The sequence below is a fragment of the Kryptolebias marmoratus genome, linkage group LG4 (genome assembly GCF_001649575.2).
Source record: "Kryptolebias marmoratus isolate JLee-2015 linkage group LG4, ASM164957v2, whole genome shotgun sequence".
Taxonomy (NCBI): Eukaryota; Metazoa; Chordata; class Actinopteri; order Cyprinodontiformes; family Rivulidae; genus Kryptolebias; species Kryptolebias marmoratus.
Window position 1 is genome coordinate 15,523,537 of NC_051433.1, and position 23,136 is coordinate 15,546,672.

Sequence of the window (23,136 nt, forward strand, 5' to 3'; positions counted from 1 at the left end):
GGGCCCCAACTTCAGTCTTCATATGGAGTTCCTATATTGGACCTGGTTTCTGCAACAGGTGCAAAAGCTGTTTTCTGTGGAAATAGCAGCCTGTCTTCTGGTAACAATAAGTTCATCATAGAGAGGAGGGGTTCGACTTCCTGTGGCCTGGATGTGTGCCAGCATCTCGGAGCACTTGGTGAACCAGGAACAAGTGTTCATTGTGTTGAGGTCATATTTCGGTGTTGCTGGGGCTTTTTTTTTTTACCACACCAGTCAGGTTTATTGGAATTTATATAAGCACAACAAACTCACAAAACCGGCTACTGCTACAAAGTAAGTGTGTCCTCACAGACTTATTGGCTGCTAAAATTAAAGCAACAGTTCAAATCTTTTAAAGTGTGGTTCTGTTCAATGGATAAATGATAATTAACAATAAATATCTTACCTGCTGTAGCTAGCTCTTTGAAAGACCTCAGTTAGAAGAAGGGAGCTTAACTTTGACCAGACTGGCAAACTAATGGCGAGTCCAAGTAAGACCAAGACCAAAGAGGGTTTCTGACATCCCAAAACAACTTCAGTCTTAAACATTTCATAATTGTTCATGTGAATGCCATTTTAAAGATTATTGTACATTGCTGTCAAATTTACACAAATTTTACACAGTTATTTGCATATAATTATACAGTTATTTGCTGATGCAAATAATGGCAGCAGCAACTCGCTGTAGCACTTTGACTGCACTTGTGGCAGCTCCTGAAGGGATATCATAATATTTCTACCAGAGTAATCGTGTGTTGTGAAACTGACAGCGGTGTAAGTTTATAAAACACTGTTTGCATGAAGATTTCATGAAATTGTAACAAAATGACAGAAATCCTCTCAGCTCAGCTCATCAGCCTGGTCAGAATTAAACTATTTTTTTCTAAACTGAGTCAATTAAAGAACTATCTACAACAGGTAAGACGTTGATTGTTTATAACCTTACTACAAAACTCTATTTTAAAAACACCTGAATTGTCGCTTTAATGGACACGTTTTAACAAATTTTCAGATTAAATACAATTAAGGACCTGAACAGAGATGTACTACTTCAGTGTTTTGACTGCAGATAGTAACACATTGACCACGTTATCATTTAAAGATAAGAACGTCGTGCTCGGCGTGCTGAAAGGGCATCTCGTAGCACAACTCTGGACCTGATAACGAACTCAGTGCCAGACAGACACAATTACATAATCTTGTTACATTTCTGCAATCCAAAAAGCAAAAGGTCGACTGATGTCACTGTGATCCTTCCCGCTTGGCCGACGATTTTTGGTTTCGGCTTCACAATAAGGCTCGGGTAAAGTTTTTGAAATCAGTGTTTGTGCTGATAAACACCTACAAGTGGCAAGACTTTACAATAAACTTCTGTGTTTATTATTGGAAATGAGCAACATCAGCCACGGGGTCTCACCTGATTGGTTCCTGCCCGATCCTACCGGACTGAGGGGGCCATTGCCAAATGACGTCAGGCTCTCCCTCCGCCCACCACTCCGGTGGAAGTTGCCATAGTAACGGCTCACCAGAATTTGTCTCAGCGCCTCACCCTTATCGTGGAAAAGAAAAAGAGAAGGATGTAACAATGTGACGTCAACAACAGACAGAAACAGACAGAGAGAGGGGGGAGATTATGTAACATCAGACATTTATTCTGCATTTTAAATCTTTAAGCACTAAAAAAATCTCAGAAAACTACAACCCGCCAACCAACCATAAACCCACCTTGAGCAACGATATATCAACATATTTAAGATTGTGCAAAGGAATCACTTTGTGTCACAGCAAAAAGTTTGTTATCTGCCACCTACAACAAAGTGCTGTTTGTTAGAACAACAGAGACCCTATTTAGTGACATCGTGAGGTCCTGGTTTTTACTTAGGCAGACCTAGGGGGCAGCCCTCCTACACTGTGACTCATCCAGTCAGTGGCATGACTTTGCCGTTGGTATGGCAACCGCAGCCCATAGCTACCTGACGAGACCTCCCATGGGATAAAGTGAAAGGAAATGAAAGGGCGCAGTGTTTTTGTGTTTGCGTGTGATTATGTGGAAATTATTGTCAGATGTGGGTGGTCCTTGAAAGACGACAGAGAGATTATATAAAGGTCCACTGCCATAGTTATGCTGCACGGGTCACGACTACTTTGTGTAGGTGGGTAAAAAACACGGCTCTCATCTTGTATTGGCAGGAGATTAATTAATCAGAAGCATGCCTCGTGCATAATAGTTAATACCTGTGCTTATTAAAGACTGACTTCGGGAGTCTTCAGGAACGAACTCCTACAGTTAAGGACGCAAGGGACAATTAAACTACAATCACAATAAATTAAGTAATACACCTTAACCTCCTGAGACCCAAGCTTTTGTTTGGTGTGTATTTTTCCAATGGAATGTCCTTGAAGGAGGAAGAAGTGTCTCATGAGGTTAAATCAAACCTGGTGCTACAATATAATAATATTCCAAACAGGATATTTATTGCTTGCCCCCAAAAGGTGAAGTCAGACAATGTTTTGTGTGTCTGTGTGCATATGTTAGTGTGTCTGCCTGTTACCAACATTTCTCATGAACCACTAAAGAAATTTTGTTGAAACCTGAAGAAAGTAATCATTGAATGCTCCTCTTTAAACTGATAAACTTTTGGCGTCAACGTGATTCAAAATGGCGGCTACAGTCGACTGACTTTTAAAAGCACCAAAAATGGCTACAACTCTAATAAAGTTATTGATCTAAAATGTGTGGCAGCAGCTGAGATCGACACCTAACATCCCGAACATTGGTGCCTGACTAATGGAGCAGGTGGAGCAGCTGCATCGTCATTTATTTAAAGTTAGGGTGAAAACTTGTGTTTCTGCACCTCCATTTTTTTGAGTTAAAACACGTCATTCTTTAAAGCTTTAAAACTTTACTGCATCTTCTTCTGGCTAAGAATCAGACAGAAGGTAAGATCATTGAAATCACACTATTTAGAAAATACCCACAAGTTTCTAAAAAGATGTAATGTAAATCCCTTTGCTGATCTTTTTGACATCAATGAGAAGCTCATTGCAGATATTGTTTTTAGGGTTGGAGTAAATTTGATCTAAAAATAAGTTTTGTAAATGTCATTTTGCCATTAACTAAATGGATGTACATCTACAACCGATTACATTTTGGAATAAATCTAATTCAATTTGGCCACCACAGCTAATTGACATTAATCAACACAAAAATGGCTGTACCTCAGTCAGTTTTACAAATACTTAGCTAAAATTTGGTGTGGTAGTAGCCAAGAGTCACTCACAACACATACTCTGAGAACATTTCGTCACGTATCACACAAGATTGTGCATAATGTTATTTTTAACCCTCCCATGGCCTTCAGGTCAAACTGACCTGAAGTTACAAGGGCTTCTCTGCCTCTCGTTGTATCTCTCTCTTCTGAGGGCTTCAGGAGGGTTAATGTTTACCCAAAACGGCTACAACTCTATCACTTCTCAAAAAAAATCTTAAATTCTTGTGATGATGAATAAACTTAATGACTAAGTGATCTGGTTTAACTGCTTTCCTTTTAAAAATGAATGAACATAACATTTATTCAACACGTAGTGGCTAATTACACCTGCTCCCAAAATGAGCTTTTCATTGACACTTAAATAACAATTATAGGCATTCAGCATTTGAAGATACCGCTCACTAAGGTAATTACTCATAAACAGAGAGAAATGTGTAAAACAATAGGTGTAGCTGATAATTTGGGTGCCATTTCATGAGCTTAAACAGAAAAATAAAAGGAAAAAAAGTGACTTTTCATGCAAAATGCACCACTGGCATATATGAAAAATGTACGACTTAAAATCTGGGTCCCGTCACGTGTGTGTGTTTGGTGTCGGAGCTGTTAGTGAAGCTGCCATGCTCCTGTAAGTACCTACCCTCATCTGGTCCGCCAACAGTTTCTCAGGCAGGTTCTGTTCCAGCTTCTGGACGCAGTTAGAGCATTGTGACACAAACAGACTGTTAGTATTCATGCAGTACACAGGGAGAGCAGTTGTCAGGTTAAACACCACATCATGTACCCATCAGCTGTTACAAGAGGCCATGCAAAGGTCTGCTGCCATGCTTTTACTGCAAGGTCAAGAAACCAAGGAAACAACAGCTGAGGAGGGTTTGGAGCTGTGGTGCATACAGTGTTGACTATTAGATAGAACAGGATTAAATCTTTAGCTTAGTTCCAAATTCTTTAAACCTCAAGGCAGGAAAGCTAGTTTTTGTTCTTCAAAACTAAACCTTGGTTTTTAGGAAGGTACATCATTACACATAATGAAGGACACATGTGCAGGGATCAAAGGTTTAGCTGTTTAAGAGTAAATGATGTATACGCACAAAGTTAAACACAACCGTTTATCATTGAGAGGGCCAGGCTGAGCCAATCCCACCTGTCATTAGGCAAGAGGCAGGATACACCCCAGACAGGTCACCGATCCATCACAGGGCCAACACAGAGAGATACGAGACAAACAACCGTCCACACCCACACTCACTCCTCGGGTCAGTTTAGGATCACCGATTATATAAATAGATTTTAACTGTGGGAGGAAGTCAGGCTGCCGAGAAAGGTTAATAAAACCCACAAAGAAAATATGCATTTAGAATTGCTGACCTGAAATTACCTCTGCCAATTCCTTCTTAGGACATTCTTGAATTTCTGGGCAGTCATAAAAAGTACTTTGTCCTCCAGGCTAATTACTGCTGCTCACCTACAAGACCTGTTCTCCTTGTGACCCAGGTTCCCCCTTCCTGGCACAGGAGACGGTTTATTCATTTATTTCCTATTTAAGAAGTCCACCAACTCTTGACACTGATAAAACAACTATTGTTAATATTTTGGTCCCTGATTTTGGCCAACCATCATCTCCTTTATTTGTCTGGTCACATGAGTTCTGATTCAGCAGCTAAGTGTCCAAATTAAATTTGAACCTTTGTAATGGGAGGATTGTGTTCAGATGTTAGTTTCTGTCCCTGGATGCTTTCAGTATTCGAACTCTTGCTGACAGAAGACAGATCTTCTCTGACACCACTGTTTGTATGGTAATGTTTCTGCTTTCCATTTATTTCAGAAGTCAAAAACTTGAACCTTAGATTGACGTTGAACCCCACTAAATCTAAAATTGAAAAACCAGCAGGAGTTGCTGACTGTTGTGCTCAGTGACCAGGCTAACTATTATTACTAATACAAGTCTAAAGCAATGTACTTCTCTGCATCCTGTGCATATAAACACTGTAGCAGAATGTTGTGGTACTATTTCTGTGATTATTTGAAGACATACAAACCAACTGAAGTGAAAATAAAGTTTATTAACGCAGCTATCAATTTTTCATGCGTGAGGCAGCCACGTTGGATTTCAAGGTCAGGGGTTGATGACAAATCTCTGACTTTCCATGTCAGACGTTTGACTTCGAGAGGTGTTTTCTAACTTGGAAATTCTGACTTCCTAGTGAAAACGGTACAAACGATACAAACCTATCATCTTGTTAGCTCAGCCTAGCAAAGGGGAAACTGTTTAGCTTAGCTCAAACACATGTGCTTTTAAATTTATGTTGTTAAAACACAAAACTTATAGAATGGACAGAGTTTTCCTAAGTATTGTTTAGACACCCATATAAAGAATGAAACATGTTTCTGTTTCCAACCTTTCTTGTTGTTCATTCTGAGCATGTACAGAAACTACCTGCATGTGTTCCCGGGTCTGTTAGCAAAAAATCTCATAAACCAGAGGATGGATTTTAATGAAACTCTCAGAAAGTGATCACTGGATGTGCATCTACACCTGATTAACATGTCTAATCAACCTAATTTAAAATGGCTGCCACAACTAATCGTCCTCAGCAAACACAAAAAAGGCTCGAACTCAGTCATTTTTTAAAAATATTGAGCTAAAATGTGGTATGGTAGTAGCTCAGAGTCATCCCCATCACATACTATGAGCACTAACAGATCAGTCAGGATATATGTTTCAAACTTTAGAGGAGTTCCTTCAAGAAATACTAGTTTCACCTTTTTGCTGTTTGAGGAAAAGGACGAGCTGAGCAGAAACTGAAATCACACAATGTTAGTTAAAGTCAGCAGTGAGTAATTAGAAAGTGAGACGTTCTCAGTTTGCGCCTCGTTTAGAGCAACATGAAACACAAAGCAGGCAAAACTAATTTTACCAGGATCAAAAACACCGAAGTGCGGTTCACACATTTTCTCGCTCGACAAACTCAGATATGTCGGTACTTGTACGCAGGAGCTTGTGTTCAAACACAGGGTAAAATAAGCAGGTAAAAAGGTGCTGCTCCACATATACGGTTACGTAAACAGACACATTAGGAGGGATTGGAGAGGAAAAGGTGATAGGGTTAGAGTTACATAATAAATCCAAAAAACCAGGCCACTAAACCAATGGCACCCAACAGCTTACAGTGGCCATCTGTCTCCAAAAACACACAGAACGATTACTGGTAAGAGACAAAACGGGAACAGAAAAGAGTAGCAGCCAAAACATAAACAGATTTACACACACAGACACTAAGTAGTGGAGTCCAAAACACAAAGTGTCTCATGTAATTAGTTTAATAAAGTCCACCTGTGACTGTCTGGCTTGATAACTAGTTCTGTGGAAGTGAAAACTGTGCCTGAAAACTATGATTGTTGGAGGAGGCAGGTGGGAAGCTAACGCTACAATAGCCTCTACATCTGTAAAGAAAGAAAACGGCTTTTTGTAGAAAATATAATCTAAGTTGACATATTGACGACACTGGTGAAGAGTTCAATCTAACAAGTGGCTGAAAGATGCTCCAGGTGTGCGGGGCCAGAACACTCGGCTGTATTCGGGCGTCAGCAGCACTTGTTGTCAGATGTGGAATTGGGCCAAATCGAACTGAGAAACAACATATTCGGCCACATTTGGATTGACAATGGATCACGTGTGTGGTGACCTAAATTTAAGAAGAAGCAGGCCTGGATCGGTTTCAGCACCCAGACTAAGGCTGGTGTTTTAACCTGATTATCGCTTTCCGCCTTGAGAGGCATGTCATGCAATTGCCTGTGTCTCTGGGTGTTTGTCTGTCTGTTATCAAATTATCTCGTGAGCCAGTGAATGTATTTTAATAAAACTCTCAAAGTAATCGTTGAAAGTACAGCCTCAACTTATGGAGACAACTCAATTCAAAATAAATAAATAAGATCCTTGTTGAAAACTTTGGCATGCAAAGCAGCGGGTGATATGCGTTCCTTCAACGAATGCTACTTTCAGTCCCTCCATTTTCTACATTACAGGTGGATTTGGTCAAATTTGAAACCATACACACTTTTCAAGCTTTTCACATCAATAAGTCATTGGTTTGTGTATTATTCAGGGCTGTGTAATTTTTCAAAACATAATGAAATTTTCAAAAAGGCACTTGTCATTGTGCAAATAGATTATGAAAGGAGATTCATTTTTCTTTTTTTTTTTAATTCTAATCAAACTCAAACAGAGACTGCATGTTTTAATCCTTCAAAGTACAACACCAGCTCCAAACTACAGATATTCTAATGTAATTTACACGATTAACATTAGGCCCAAAAGAGATACTATGACAGAAGACAGTCATGCTAAAAAAAATAATGTTCTACACGGCTCAGCTGCACTTACATTTAACATTTTTACTGGTAAAGATGTTTGCCCCAAACTTAAATCTTCATAAATCTCTCCCTTAGAGTCTATAAAACTGGATACCTTTTCTTTCAGTTCCATTGCAATGTATTTATTCGGTGTTAGGTGTGAAACCTTTCATGGCCAGGGACACGCGTTTTAAAAAGTATGCGTGTGGGTGGCCGTGCTCGGGCAGAATGAGACAGAACGAGAAAGAGAAAGTGAGACGTTTAAAGGAATAGAGGGAAAACACAGCGCACGTTTGCCAAGATTCTTTGGAAGGCATAATATGCAAATGATGGTACTTCAGTTCATGTTGTTTTAAAACACTACTGTATTCACGTCACAGTGAATCTTTGACTGGTTTAGCAGGTTATGCAAATTACTAATGTATTACAACTTCTGTTTCTCATTTCTGATAGTACTACTACTGCAAAACAAACAAAGGGTTAGGACTTGTTTTTGCCACCAGATATGAACCATGATCCTTTTTTGACATTAAAAAAATAATAACTTTCTTTCTCCAGTAGAGAATGTGACATAAATTTGTTTCTATAGTCCAAGAGTGGGACTGATACAGAGCCCTGCAAAGGCTGCATTTTGTGAAAACAAACAAACAAAAAAGTTTGAGTTTATTATCATACGAGTATTTGGAATAACATCAGTCCTTATGAGCAGAAAGTCTTGGGTTAAGCCCCGTTTTGGGGAGTTTGACGGGTAAACAGAAGTCAACTCAACTCCAGCTGTGAAACTAGAGGTTTCACATGAAAGTTTTACCTGGCCTAATAGATCTCGTTTAATATGTATTACTATGAGCCCGCAACTTTATTATACACAAACCACTAAAACGAAAAGTTAATAAATCATGAATGAGTTTGGCCCTTGACTTGTAATTTTGGCCCCATGTGGTTTTGAAGTTGACAGTTTCTATGATGGTTCTCTCACAACTGGAATGACTGTCCAGCTCAGATAAATAACTTTTTTAACCTCAGAGGGAAATTTGGAAATTTCTACAAAAAAACAAAACAAACAAACAAAAAAAGAAAAATCCAAAAACAGGAGCAGTCATGTTGTTAACATGAGTGTCACTCATTTTTATTAAAAAGCATATTGCGTACTTTCCCATTATCTTTCCAAATTCACTGACCCAAATAATGATTTATAGTTTGTTTAATTATCTAACAGAATAAAGTTTGTTAGCAGCTTAGAGAACAGATTTCCCTGACCTCTATTTATATATCTCCACCTTGCACTTGCCAGGCTCCATAGGTAATCCCTGTAAAGGAAACCATCTGCACCCTGTTCAACATTTGTCAGTCTTAGCTTGAGGAGTGATGTGTATTTTTAGTGTCCAGACATTAAACTCACTTCCGGCAATCCAAACAAGTGATCTGAGCCAGCTGCAGATGACAGAGTGTGACAGAGTTCAGCAGCGAGACTGTGGGCTCAGCTCTGACGCCACAGAAAGACCAACCTCTTCCACAACTATGGTCACCGCCTCGGTGTGACCACATCAAACCGCAGAGCAACACGCTGTTCAGAGTCCATACATGTAGCTAATCATCCCCAGGACGACCACAGACACCGCAGAAGAACCCCCCCTCGCAGCTGCCACATCCGCCCCCAGCTACAGTGTACTTTACTAAACTGGAATCTCCCCAGGGCAAACCCCTGATCAGTCTCACACCTCTCGGTTCAGCACCAGAGGAAATGAAGACCCACACACGCACACTCCATTTTGCCTTGCTTCTTCCGAAAGTGCGTAAATAAACATATCTCAGGGTGTTTGCAGCTGGAGCCTGAGTCATGTTTAAACTGGTGGTGAATGACAACGAAAACTGGGGTTTACCACTGATGGTGCTGGTTATGCGCAGAAATTAGATGGCTGCGCCCTCTTATTTTTTTTTTTTTTTTTGCTGTAGCTGAACCTACATCTAAACCAGAACTGTAAAAAATGAGGTTTTGTTTTAACCAGAGCAGGTGCAACAAGTTCAGCTGTGGGTGGGAAACATGTGACGAGTGGCTAAAGGGGTCAAAAAAGTAAAATAAAAAAAGGACATTTATTTTAGGCCGGTTTACTGTTGCCCTTTAAAGGAAGGGATGAAACATGTCTTTCTGTTTACATGGGGGGGAGGGCTGTGTGCTTTGATGAAACCACACAGCCTGGAAGCCAGGTGAGGAGGGCACCCTGAGAGTAAGAAGCGATGTCCTGCGTATCCTGAACTCCTCCGGTGCTTATATAACTCAAAGAGACACAAATTTAGTGATAAATCACCCGCCTGACATTTAGCCATGGGGTGGAACACACAAGGACATACTAAAAATTCCACTCGAGCTATAAAACGTACACACCATCACCTGATCTGACTTCATTGATGCTCATGTGTCAAAGAAGCACGCATAGTCGCCTTGTTTCCTTAAACAAAGAGAGGAGACAAAAGCTAACTATGTATTTTCATTTTACACCCACGGAGACTTCACAGCCAACTTCATTAGGTTTACACGAAGTGGGTGTTCCAGCTTCCGCGTGAGACTGGTGGGGGGGGGAGAGGAAACGAGGAGTATTTCAACCAGTTCAGGAATTGTGGCACAAGGATTAAATGAGGGCAAAAGAGCAAACGGGGTAATTAGAATCACAGATCAACTGCCCCTCTCACAACCCACGTTCTTTATGTGAGGACAAAAAAATGCAACGATCTAACCCCCCCTCCCCAACCCTTTTCTAAAATCTGCATTTATACACACACAGGTGTACACAGACATGCATACACACGAACGACAAGTGTGTAAACAGCTCCTCCACACTTTTATTGGCAATTACTGTTGAAGGTCGCCCAACAGCAGCAGGGTTGAGTTCGAGGAAAAAAAAAAAAAAAAAAAAAGCTCAGTACTTATGTAACCCTGGCTCAGAGTTGGCAAGAACCCAGGAATTGTGCAGCTGGCAGGGAAGGAAAACTAGGACACAGCCTGAATGAGTGCCACTGCCCCTCACGTTCATTAACGCGAACACACGGATGAAACATGCACACGGTAACAGCGCCCCCTACCGGTGCATGAAGGAGACACATAGGGAAACGCCACAAAACACACCTGTATGAGCAGAAATTCAAAGAAGTGGCTTTCATACCTTCAGTTCTGTAAAATCAGACATGAACGACAGAGCCAATGTGAAACACCAACTTTTTAATACCTTTTGGAGCTCAACGAAGTGTTTGTGTTAAAGCATGAAAAACAACGTTTCATTCGTAGTTGTGTTATTACATTCAGCACTGTAGGAGTCAACTCTCTCTGACACTTAAAATGTTTCCTGAACCACAGGATGAATTTGAATGAAATCTTCAGAAAGTAATCACTGGATGAACATCTACAATTGTTTAAGTTTTGGAGTTAAACAGGGATAGGATGGGCTAATTTAATTTAAAAGATGCAAGGAAACAATTGTGAGCTATTTTAAAGCACGAAGGGGTTATTTTAAAGTAAAACACATGTATGTATGTCAATTTCTGTGCCCACAGACAGACGTTTAGATCATCTGAATGGTTTTAAAGGATGTCAGGATGATGGATATATGACATTTAAAAATGCTAAGTTCACATTTTAGGTAAAACAGTAAAAACCTGACGAGTTTCAGAGCCGTTTTCATGCTGTTTGCCTCAGAAATGATCAGTTCATGGGGAATAGTTTGTAAATCTAAAGTAAATGTGTCTTTTTTTTTTTAGTATGAGAAAGAATTTGTCATGTAAATATCCGGGGACAGACATGAATGCAGCTCTGGCACCTGGCCCAGCTAACAAGTGACCCATCATGGAAGATGACATAACCCAGCTCTTGTGAGCAGCATGCAGCCAGACCATTTTCCCCTCACCATTGTAAATCCACACACTGTATTCTGCAGACAGCGTAGCAGGTGTTTATAAAAGAATTACTCTGCCCAGTTTTGCAACCATCTGTGCCCAGAGGCCTCACTGACAACAACAACAACAACAACAACAACAACAACACAGCCAGCTGCTCCCGTACAGTCACACCACTGAAATTACTGCACAGACACAGCACACAGAAGCTTAGAGAAACACAGGCATGAGCACACGAAAAGGGAGAGACCACCTTAGGCATTTCCATCTCATCATCAAAGGCCCTGAGCTGAAAGAGAACAGAAGGTTTAAGGGGGTTAGGTAACAACACCGGGAGGAGGAAGTTGAAGCTGGGGTCAATGATACAGCATAACACGTTAGATAGGTGAGTCAGGATTGCAGAAATCATAGTGAAGCACAGAAAAATGGGGCTTGTGACTAAATATTTCCCAGAATGAGCAGAACTAGTGAGGTGGAGATGACAGTGACAACTTATTGACAAGCCTGTTTCTTTTGAAATATTGACAGTTTGTGAGGATGTGATGCAAAATAAGTGGATCTGATGTAGAATGAACTGATAAGCCATTTAAAGACATAATTCAATAACATAACTTTCCTTTCATTTATTGAATCACACTATATATTGCTGTTTACGTGCAAAGACTTGAATGGTAACGCTATCCTTTTTCCTTTTATTTTAGCTCTTTGAGAACCACAGAGGCCCCACCTGAAAACTTGGAGAATCTGCTACAGACAGCGTCGTGCCAGAAACCACAGTAAATCCACACAGGTCAGAGTATTTTAGTGACAAAAGTGGAACCTAATCAATATGAAGAGAGTAGTCTTAATTTCCTATGGCTGATCAGTGTACAATATACAATTTAAGTCCCACAATTGCTCATTTCTTTGGTTGTATATTGTTTCATTATAGATAAACATGACTGTGTGATGTTTCTTGGCCACCTGTCCTACCTTCTCTCCATAACCTCTGTCTTTGGTCATCATCTCCCGGAGCGTTTGCAAAACTTTGATACAAAGTCTTTCCTCATTTTCCTCCACCAGCTGCTTGGTATGTTTGATCAGCCTGCGCACACACACACACGTTACTCCTCAAGTCTCATTTGTGATTTATAAATTAGGCTGTGAGTTACATATATATCTGCATTACTTACTTGCATATAAAACCTCCGCTCTCACACTTCTTGCGTGAATCTGTGTTTTCAGGGAAGAGCAGCTCAGGCCGATGCAGCACGTCCACCAGGACCGAGAGCTCGGCCTGCACCAGTGGACGCAGGCGGTCCTCCAAAGCTGACACGATGTCCTACGTTACAGAAAATAAAACACTCTTCATGTGGAAATGAACTGGTAGAAATGAGTAAAAACATACCCAAAACATTACCTGCAGCCTCTCAATGATGTTCCTGTAGTCCCTCGACGTGGTCACCACAGATTCCCTGCGGGTGGAGTTGCGAACGGAGAGCCTCCAGCTCAAGGCTGTCTTCTGCACAATGTTGTTGGATTTCACAAACAGGTTGTTCACCTGGTTGTCCAGGTCCACGGGGATGGCTATCGCTCTGCTTTTAGCTGATTTGTGCACAAAGACGTGCGGATCATTTAGACTGCTGACTATGAATGTTTAAAAAACGTGGAAGCAGGTGTTTAGAAAAAGTTTTGATCTTACCAACATCGGAGAGCACTTTGATGCAGTTCTCAACAAAACCCTTCTGGGCTGAGTTCAACCAGTGGCAGTGATAGACCCTGAACACGGCCTGCAGCAGCTGCACAAAGACTGGCTGCCGGGTCTGAGAGGAAGATACAAGAGGAGTACATTTTTTTTTAAAAAGAGAGAGAAGTGTATGGAAAATAATCAATCAGGACTATTAATAAAAAGGACTGTAAATATTTATGGAACGTGACACGGTTACCTGCAGGCTTGTGCTCTGGTCAGAGAAAGGAGAGCTGAAGAAGGTGGTTGCGATGCTCATAACCGTCTCGGTCACGTAGCGCTCCAAAATGGCGTCAGCATGCTTTCGGTCACTAGTGTTGTTGCACACCTGAACAAAACAGCCACGGCAGAATGGCTTTTGTTGTTTTTTATATAGTTCTTATTTATTAAGCAAATAAGATCTTTCTTACTCTGCAAATGTCAACCAGGAAGTTATCAAAAAGTTTCCACATGTGGTTTGAGGTGTAGATCTCTTTCATTTCAACCTCAGTGTCAACGTAACAGTGGTTGAGAAAGTTGATGTAGGCGATCTTCACCTGAAAGATTTTTATTAAAGATTAACCTAAATTTTTGGTTCCAGTTAAATGTCACAAAGTAGAATTAAGTAGTAAAATATGCTTTTTCAAATCTATCAATACTGTCACTTAAAATAACAGATTAGAAATATTTTTGCACCTTTACACAAGACCTTTTGCTTCTCACAAATATCAAGCCTTCAGACCCAATTTTTTGAGGATCTTCTCACCTCGGGGATGCAGTCTTCATGGGTCACAATCCGCACTATGTCGTCCAGCGGTAACAGAGAGTTGCACTTGATCTCTGTGTAGACGTTCTTGCCCTCGGTGCAGACGGCCAAGAGCTCCACCAGGTGGATGTGGTACATCAGAGGACTGTTCTCATCCATGCGATCCCGCTCTGATCGCATCATCTGGACCAGAGTCTGGAAGGAGGCGCGATCGTTGTAGAAGACCAGAACATCTTCTCCTGCATTCACCAGCTGCGGGGAGTGGAAACAAAACAAATATTACATGATGCTGGAGAAAAACTGGAAGAGGAGCGATTCAGAAACAGGGCACACCTCCGCCATGACGATGTCCTGACACTTTTTAATGAACTTGTTCTCTGCTTTGACGATAGTCTGTAGGAACTTGAGGTACTGCACGCTGCGGCCGTGTGTTTCGATGCAGTGGACGAAGTGCTGGACCACACGCTCGTTGATCTCACTGCACAGCTGGAAGTTGTTCATGAAAATGTGCTGCATGGTGACAGCTTCAAGGATCTGAAAGAAAAACAAAAATGAACAAAGTGAGTTGTTTGGCGTCAAATACTAGTTTGAGTCGATGTACAATCAGGAAAGACAACCAACCCCTGGATTGAGGAAGAGATTGATGTGTTTATGAAGCAGGGCTTGGTTCTGTGGGTTTCCTGCACAGAAGTTCTGCAGAAACTGATGGGCGAGCTTCATTATAACCTGCATACGCAAATCTTCTCCCTGGAGGGCAAATATACTCGGAGTAAAAGCTTGTCCATTTGTAGAGAAACACAAAAAAATTCAAAGGATTTCATTAAAACCGAGTGACACCTTTTCATAGGGGATCTGTAGCAGCTCAAGAACCACAGTGTGAGCCCCCATGTTTCTGAGCAGCCTCTGCTGCTGCTTCCTGCTCTTCCTGCCCGACAGACCTTCTTGGACACACAGCCTGCTGAGACGCAGCAAGATCTATGAAGCAAACGTGAGGAAAGAAAAAGCAGAACAGAAGAAAATTAAATATGTGCAGAAAGATTTTAACTGCTGTGCAACAGCACGAGACATTAGTATTGATAATAACGTTGTTACCTCCTTTACAACCCTGTAGTTGTAACTGCTGGTGCTCTCTGCTTTCTTTGGTTTGTCTGTGGCCCCTGAGTCCTCCTGCGGAACACAACATAATAATGTGTAAGCAAACATGAACTTGCTGTCATACATTATTACAACAATAAATGTGACGCACCTTTTTATGTTCTGAGGCATCTCCTGCATCCATGCCCTCATCTGGGCCCTGCCTCTTATAAACCCAGAGCTCCGATTTCTCCACAATCGAACGCAGCTGGTCCAGATCTGACTTTATCTGCTTGTAATTATCCACATCCTGGCTGGTGACCAGGAGCTGCACCTGTTGATACACAGAGCTGATGGAATATGGAGGAAGACATGGCACTATATATGTATTGGTTTAGATGTGCATGCCTAGGATGACTGAGGTCGGAACATCATATTAATTATTGTCTGCTGCCATGAAAGGCGGGCAATCATGTAATTGCCTATATCCAACATGCACTTTGAGCACTAACAGATTACGTAAGATCTTTGTTTAAAACTCTGACATGCAAAATGAGCAAAAAGCATTCCTTCAAAGAATTCTAGCTTCATTTTAAATAGTATTTTACTGTTTTGAAACTTTGCAGTATTGTGTTAGTTGACTGGATTGTCCTGAAAGTGGTCAGTATAGAGAAATGGGCACCTAAGGTAAGTTTAATAATTACAGTCTTTATTGTTTAGGTTCTGCTGTGCACAGCTGGGGTACCTGCTTGAACGCCTGAAGGACCTCCTGTCTTTGGCTGAAATGTCTGAAAAGCAGGTGCAGGGCTCTGGACACCAGAGGAGGATAATCATGCATGGTTAGGTGGAGCAGGACCCTCAAAAAGGTCCGTCCACCTTGATCGTCCAGGTCCAGTGGGGTGTTCTCTTCACTACAGATGAGATGAGCACACGATCAAAAAGGCAAATATCTTATTTGACTTATTGTTTGTGATTCTTTCTGTGTGTAAAATGAAATTACCTTCCACCAAAGATCCCTTCTGCCTGCTCTTCTATGCGTTCAAAATCCAAAGCCCCTGTAGGTGTGAGAAGTTAATGATAACTACAGAAATTACATTTTCACACAAAATGAAATGTAAAATAGTGTAAATGCCGAGTCAGCATTCACACGACAACGGAAAAGAATAAAAATACTGTTTCCACCTCAGGATATAATACGTCTTATCAGTGATCTGACCTGGCATCGTGTTTGGATTTTCCACTGATCCAGGTAAACACATCTCACTCTGGGAATTACTTTCATCAAACTCTCTCTTGAAGATGGACAGGAGGCAGGAGATCCTGTAGTCCAGACGGACATTCAGGATGAACTGCAGGACAGAGAAGAAAAAAATGCAACATTTCTTCTACATATTTATATGCATTCGAATATAAAATTAAACATGCCTCACCTGCAAAATCTCAATAATCTTGAGCTTGGTGTCCATGACCAGAATGTCTTCTTTCTCAGGTTCAATCTGCGCCTTCACTGCATCTCCATTTGAGTTCCTGCTCGAAGGCGTAGGAAGAAAACCCCCTCCTCTCAGGACAACTTGGGACATCAGCTCTCCTACACCATGGATGGATCTCATCACGTTACTCCCTGGAAATACGCACACACACACACGTGAACCTGATGTTCATCAGATGTCTGCCCTCCTCCCACACATTTAAAGCATTCTTACCTTTGCTCTCCTCTTCTTTGTCCAGCTTCCTGAAAGGGAAAACGGTGCTCACGTGGACACAATCTAGAATAGCTAGCAGGATTTTGGTGAGTCTGAGCAGATCGCTGAAGTTGTAGAAGCCAAAATAAATCAGGTTCCTGGCCAGATTCACCACCTAATCAATGAAAATAGATGCCTCTGTGTTTGTAAATTTTATCTTTAAACATGATGATTATGTTGTGAGTGTGGTTTATCTTCATAACTGTGTCAGACTGACCTCAAAGGTGAGCTTGTTCTTTTCTTTGTGTGTAAAAGGGAAGTTCTGGCACACCACATCTCTGAGGTAGTTCTCAACAAACTCCATTGTCTGTGAGAATCGCTCCTTAATTTCATCTTTAGATGTCCCATCGTTGTCATAGCTACAAAACAAATGACGTAAAAACAGATTTTCTGCTGAACCCAGAAGACTTATTTTACAAGAACAGGATGTCATCCCTCTTTGCTCTTACTCGTTGATCTCGATTTCTGAGGGGATCTCAGACCAAAGCCGTGCGTATTTGACCGGCGTGACCTGCTCCTGAGGGTCCCGGTCCACGTGCATGTGCAGCATCAGTCTGCAGAAGGAAGCCCGCAGGTCAAAGGGCAGGTCTTCGTCTGACATGCACCGCAGAATCAGGTCAACGTCCAGCTGGCCAGAGATCTTGTTGATTGCCAGATACTGACGGTCCAAGCACATCCTGGCGAACAGGTTCAGCTGGTACCTGATGGGTTTGCAAACGTTACGTTTAATCGGCGACACATTTTACAAACGGTCTCTAACAACCGAGGCGCAGTAATTACCTGTAGTAACTGACCACTTCCTTGTCCTCCTTCTGGCCCTCCTTGGCATCCTGGGCCAGCTCCCTGATGCTTTTGCTTCGGATCTCCTTGTTGCTGTCCTTCCAGAACAGCCACACCTCCTCCTCATCCTCCTCTGACTCCAAAGAGTTCTCCCCGAGCTGCACCGCCTCAATCTCAAACCGTGACAGCACCAGTCTGCAGGTTATTTAAGGAGAAAAATATATATATATATAAATTCCTCACGTAAGTTGGGGGAAATTCAAAAGGTGCAAACTAAGTGAAATCAATAAAGATGTTACATTTCCTTTATTGAGAATTTGGAGAAGGACTCACTTGGTTTCTATGAGGATGTCTGCATTTGCTGGATCCAGTACAGCATTACAGATGAGTTCTTGTGTCACAGGGATGGACTTGTTCATCGACACACACAAGTCTGACAGGTAGTCCAGAAACCTGGACACACACACAAGAAACACAAAAATTAATTCAGCCACAACTCTTTTAAAAATAAGATTAAATCCTCCCAAAGTGTCTCGTGTAACTACTACAGTGGAGTTTCATCAGATCACCAGATGGTTCACTGCGACGTTGATTTGAAAACACACACCTTGGCTCGCGGTTCTTGCGAACCAGGCTCACAAAGGTGTCAATCTCTGCAGCTGTGATGTGCTTCTCCAGCAGCTTGCGGTTGTTGTGGAGCAGAGCTGTGATCGTGTCTTCTGCCAGGACATCGTAGCCAATCTGTTTCTGCATGAAGCGAAACTGCTTGGCGATATACTCCTGCAGGACAGCGAGAAATTTAATACAGCCTGGCAGAGGAACTTTTAAATTAAGTGAGATATAGTGCCGGTGCTACCTGGTTTTTGCGGTAGTCCTGCTGAGAGTGACGTAAAACCCGGTAACACAGGCGACAGATGTGTCTGAAGGGGGCGTGCCGCTGGTCGGCCAGCTCCTCCAGTCGCAGCATGGGCCCGTCACCACTGTCTGTGAACGGGGCCTGGAGCAGCTTGAAGATCTTAAAAGCAGAAGGAAAAATAAAAAAAGGACATTGTGATAGCTTTAATCGCATTGAGGCTAAAGTTAAAAGACAGCACGGAGTATGAAGGCCACTCTGAAAGTTACCAAGACCAAAAGGAGGTCAAGAAGATTTCAGCGAGGCTGCACAGAGTGACCTGGAGTGTGGTCAAAATGTTGCTTTCAGTGGAAAAATAAATGACCTGTTTGAGAATATTCTGTTCTCTCATGAGTTTCTGTCGCTCCCTGTTGGGTTTGTTCACCATGATCTCCAGAACATCCTGTCCGTTGTTGGGAATGTCCACCACGAAGAACACCAAATCCTCTAGGAGCTTTGTAACCGCCCTGAAAACACACACACACACACACAAACACACAACAATTAGACAACTATCTTTCTTCTAGAGAGGAAATGTACTGCTCTACCTCCCTGTGTGTTTACTACCTCCTCTCATTTTGAGTGATGGTGCCTTTCTCCAGCTTTCCAGCGATAGACGCCAAAACTTTACTGGCATCGTTTGCGAAATCAAGGTCTCTCACTTCAGCCGGGGAGACGGGAACAATGGCGAAGGCCTCTTTGTCCTCTTTGAGGGCAGATGTGCCGATCTTTAATAAGGGGAGGGAGAAAACAACGAGCAACTACTTTAAAAACATAAAAACTCCAAATACAGGTTCAGAAACGTCTAATTTTAAACCCAAAAACACCGTGATCATGGCTTGAAAGAAAAGGAGGACATTTTATATTTTTAAAGATCTATTTACTAAGTGATGTCTCAGTGGCTCATTGACTCAAAAAGACCAAAATAAATGATCAAGAGATGTATAATTTACTGTATACATAGGAAGCCTGACTCACACGCAGCATGACAGGCTTCTCCTCCTCCTTGTCAATGGGCTGGTTGGTGCTGTGAACCCACGTGTTGGTGCACAAGTGTCTGAGGCGCACGTATGAGTTTCTGAAGAGACATTTACATTTTTTTAGTGCATAAGTTTAGATGCTTCATCCAACCCTATCCTAGCAGCTAAAAAACACCACCATACTGATACGGCGACGATGGAAGGAACTCTTCAAATATTCTAGAGAAAAATGTGCGACCGACACCAAGAAAAGCACAGTACAGGTGTGTAGACAGGAAAGGGACTTTTTGTGACAGGGGTGTTATATTTCTGAGTGATTTTGTTGGCATTTCCTGCAATAACTTATCATAGAGAGGAAAAAGGATCATTACAAAATCAACACACAGTTCCAGGTGGCCTCTGCCAGGGTGGTTCCCATTCTTCAGGCAGGGGCTGCTACCAAATTGTTGCCACAAGATCTCAGCCAAGTTAAAGGTCTTTGGGAAATTCTGGACTCAGAACAAAATGATCCACTCTTTGAGCCAATTTGAAGACATTAATTCAGAACATTAATATCAAACAAGACATTTTATTTAGCAACTGTTTGGCTCCCAGTTCTTCAAGATTTTCTAATGAAATAGTGCATCTCTGCATCTGTTTTGCAGCAGTTGTGAGGGAACGCATCAGTCAGAATAATGAATTGTTTTCTGCAGTTTAGAAAAGTGCAGATACTTATCTGACACCATCAACGAGACCTGAGCCCTGCAGAGTCAGTAACAGACTCCCACATGAAGACGTGTTACCACAGGCTTTCCAGTGCTTATTTTACAAAAATGGAATAATATAAAATGGAAGTCCCCTTCTAGTAATGAGTCTGCAGTTTGGTTTTCAGTGGAAAAAGTGACAGACCAGAGCTCAGATGATTCATTTCTCTAATCCTAAATGTTAACCAGAATTCAATATCTAGGTAGAACTCCCTACATCGCACTCCTACCTGGGCACAAGGGAGTCTCCCCCTCTTAAGGTGGTGGGGTCAAGCTCAAATATGGAGGAGATGTCGTTTCCATCAGGGACCGACACAAGTGTGTACATGACTTTATCTGGGGCGGTTTTCAAGCGGGCTCGCAGGGCTTCCTGTTCTGAGTCAAGCTGCAGAAAACAGAAATTTACAAGACAGAAAAATCACCTAACAAGCAGATCATTTCCTTCTAACAGCTGAGATGTTTGAAAAGTGTGACAATCGTCGCCAAGATTTTCAAAAATAAGAGTCCAAATTCATTGAAATGCTTTGTTTCGAGTCTTCTCAATAAATAGTTTCAGTCCTAAAAAGAACAAATTAACCAATAATAGGTTTAATAAATAGATTAAGATTACTTCTTAAACAAAAATTACTAGAACAGACAGTCTATACATACGTTTCAATTGAATTGATATTATTCTCCTATTTTTAAAGACAATTTGACTTTAAAATCATTGCTGTTGAAATTTAAAAACCATCTGAACAACAATTCGAGGTAATATTTAGTTTTATCTCTCAGATGTAGCAAAAATAAGAGTAAACTGGAGAGCAAACATCTAGTTGACTGAACGATGGAGGATGGAGAAAGGCTGCCACCTGGTGGCTTAAAATATCACGTCATTCAACCTTCTCAGCCACAAGAAAGGAGACAGTGCCTTTTTTATTTAAAACACTGTATTGAAATGAGTCAGAGATGCTCTGATGTACTAAATTAGGTAATTTCTGAAGCCACGGTTGAGGTTTAGCAGCAGTTAGACCAGTAGAAATGACTGAACTGACTTGAATTTTAACGTTTCATGTGTATAAATGGCCTTTGTGACAAGAAAAGCGAGTCTTTCTTACAGGAGAGCGGGAATCGAGGCACTCCTCTTCATACTCCGGGTTCACCTGTAAAAATACAGGAACAAGTGTTTCACTTTTGAAAGTATCCACAGAGTTACAGCTCATTTATCAAACTGAGACATTCAAATCAAAAGAGAAAACACTTTTGCACCAGATTTACCCACGTTCTATCCACAGTTCCTGATGGCTAATAAATAATTTATGCAAAACATGCACACCCTAAATCATAAATACAAAGTTAATTAAAATCCAAATTAAAACTGTTAAACATAAAGAGGGTGAAATATCTTTTCCAATTAATAGGCAAGTGTAAAAAATTAAATAAAGCTTATTCATCAATGTTGGCAACACTGTTTCTCTAAAATGCTTCATAATTTGGTCTCTCAGGAAGAGAAAAACAAAGAGAAATCCTCCCATGTTCTTTAAAGGCTCTGTGAAAACAGACTGGCCTGTTAAAGTGCAGACGGACAGACTGACCTCTGCAGCCAGGTAGTGTCCGGTGGCCAAGTGTTTGAACCTGAACAGGCTGTTCCAGTACCCGGCGCCGCCTCGACACGGATCGTGCTGTACGACCTGATATCAGAGCAAACAGTGGAACATGAAACAGATTTATAGTCTCCCTTTATATTGCTCCTGGAAGAACGTAAGAACAACTTTATCTTACAGCAACACAAGGCAACAAATCAGCAGCTTTCTGTTCACCTCAATCTCCCACAGTGCTTTGCTGCTGGTTGCAGAGGTGGCAGACTGCCGTCCAGTCGTGCGGAGGAAAACATACTGCTTTTTCCTGTGATCGTCACACGTGAGGAATTTCTCCTGCTCTGCATGAAATAATCGCACGACGTCGCCCTGGAAAAAAGGGAAAAGGTGTAAAAAGACTGTCAAAAAGAAGAAAAAAGTCTTTCAGGTCTGAAATGTTTAAAAATTCCCCAAGTTGTGTAAAAAACAAGCTTTTGTGAGGTCACAATTTTAAAATGAAACATTTGTGCCTAATATTTAATTTAAGGAACGCTAAGACTGGAAGACTTAAACCGATAAATCATCTTAAGTTGCACTAACACCTTATAATGAGCGGTTAAGAAACATAAAGTCTCATTGTAAGCAAGTACTGTTGACTGAAAATAATAAAACAGAAACAAACAAAAGAACCAGCCCACTCAGATCTGATGAGCGATCTTATGCAACAAGTACAGCTGGAAAAAATAATAAATAAAAACAGGAAACTACTTCAAAACAAGTTTCAAAACAAGTTTCAAAACACCGACTTTGATTAAACCTTGTGTGTTATTTATTGGTCTATCTGTTTATTTAACGGTGCATTTACTTCACATATAATTTGTGCATACTCCTTTAAGGACGAGCTCTTGGTTGTCGCTCCATTTCATGAACAGGACGATCTTCCAGCTGGTGTTACAGTTCACAGAGTTCACCTGGAAAAACAAACAGAGTTGGACGTGACTGCAGGTTTCGGGGGGGTTGTTGTGTTTTTGCACAGCAGCAGCAGCAATCCAACAAGGGCTGGCGTGATGTTTGTGTCGTAAACCTTTTCTCTTGCAGCTCCTCAATTCAGGGATGAATCCTTTTTCTTTCTCAACAGAGTAAATCATGGCTGTGGGAACTTGTTTCACTTGCTGTGAGCACGTGTGAATTTGTATGACCCTTAAATGCGTTACCACTGTCACTTAAATACCTATTTGTCAGAATTTTCTAAATTTACAGGAAAATGATTAAAAAAAGCTACCTCAATAACTGTGCTTTTATTCTGAAATTAAGAGACGTTTAAAATGTTTTACAACCAACTGCATCTGTCTCACTTTCAGAAAACATGA

General features: G+C 41.3%; 1 protein-coding gene across 3 annotated transcripts in view; it reads right to left on the minus strand.

The window, feature by feature from the left end:
• itpr1a (inositol 1,4,5-trisphosphate receptor, type 1a) overlaps positions 1–23,136 on the minus strand; it is a 74,234-nt gene that overhangs the window by 33,730 nt on the left and 17,368 nt on the right. Inside the window, exons 8-41 of one of the 3 annotated variants that reach the window (XM_017415941.3) lie at positions 22,654–22,737; positions 22,010–22,156; positions 21,785–21,880; positions 21,308–21,352; positions 20,441–20,595; positions 19,466–19,565; positions 19,055–19,215; positions 18,813–18,954; positions 18,452–18,610; positions 18,203–18,375; positions 17,929–18,048; positions 17,596–17,790; positions 17,265–17,516; positions 17,033–17,174; positions 16,777–16,930; positions 16,504–16,694; positions 16,290–16,422; positions 16,074–16,128; positions 15,819–15,984; positions 15,246–15,407; positions 15,092–15,166; positions 14,837–14,974; positions 14,621–14,746; positions 14,333–14,533; positions 14,000–14,251; positions 13,665–13,790; positions 13,454–13,582; positions 13,210–13,330; positions 12,928–13,112; positions 12,701–12,849; positions 12,501–12,612; positions 11,782–11,817; positions 3,931–3,978; positions 1,439–1,571 (exon numbers count right to left, since the gene is read on the minus strand). In XM_017415941.3, coding sequence (XP_017271430.1) covers positions 1,439–1,571; positions 3,931–3,978; positions 11,782–11,817; positions 12,501–12,612; positions 12,701–12,849; positions 12,928–13,112; positions 13,210–13,330; positions 13,454–13,582; positions 13,665–13,790; positions 14,000–14,251; positions 14,333–14,533; positions 14,621–14,746; positions 14,837–14,974; positions 15,092–15,166; positions 15,246–15,407; positions 15,819–15,984; positions 16,074–16,128; positions 16,290–16,422; positions 16,504–16,694; positions 16,777–16,930; positions 17,033–17,174; positions 17,265–17,516; positions 17,596–17,790; positions 17,929–18,048; positions 18,203–18,375; positions 18,452–18,610; positions 18,813–18,954; positions 19,055–19,215; positions 19,466–19,565; positions 20,441–20,595; positions 21,308–21,352; positions 21,785–21,880; positions 22,010–22,156; positions 22,654–22,737 — 4,663 coding nt within the window. The remainder of the gene's footprint in view (positions 1–1,438; positions 1,572–3,930; positions 3,979–11,781; positions 11,818–12,500; positions 12,613–12,700; positions 12,850–12,927; positions 13,113–13,209; positions 13,331–13,453; positions 13,583–13,664; positions 13,791–13,999; positions 14,252–14,332; positions 14,534–14,620; positions 14,747–14,836; positions 14,975–15,091; positions 15,167–15,245; positions 15,408–15,818; positions 15,985–16,073; positions 16,129–16,289; positions 16,423–16,503; positions 16,695–16,776; positions 16,931–17,032; positions 17,175–17,264; positions 17,517–17,595; positions 17,791–17,928; positions 18,049–18,202; positions 18,376–18,451; positions 18,611–18,812; positions 18,955–19,054; positions 19,216–19,465; positions 19,566–20,440; positions 20,596–21,307; positions 21,353–21,784; positions 21,881–22,009; positions 22,157–22,653; positions 22,738–23,136) is intronic. The other 2 variants (XM_025005834.2, XM_037975500.1) reach the window with 2 other exon arrangements.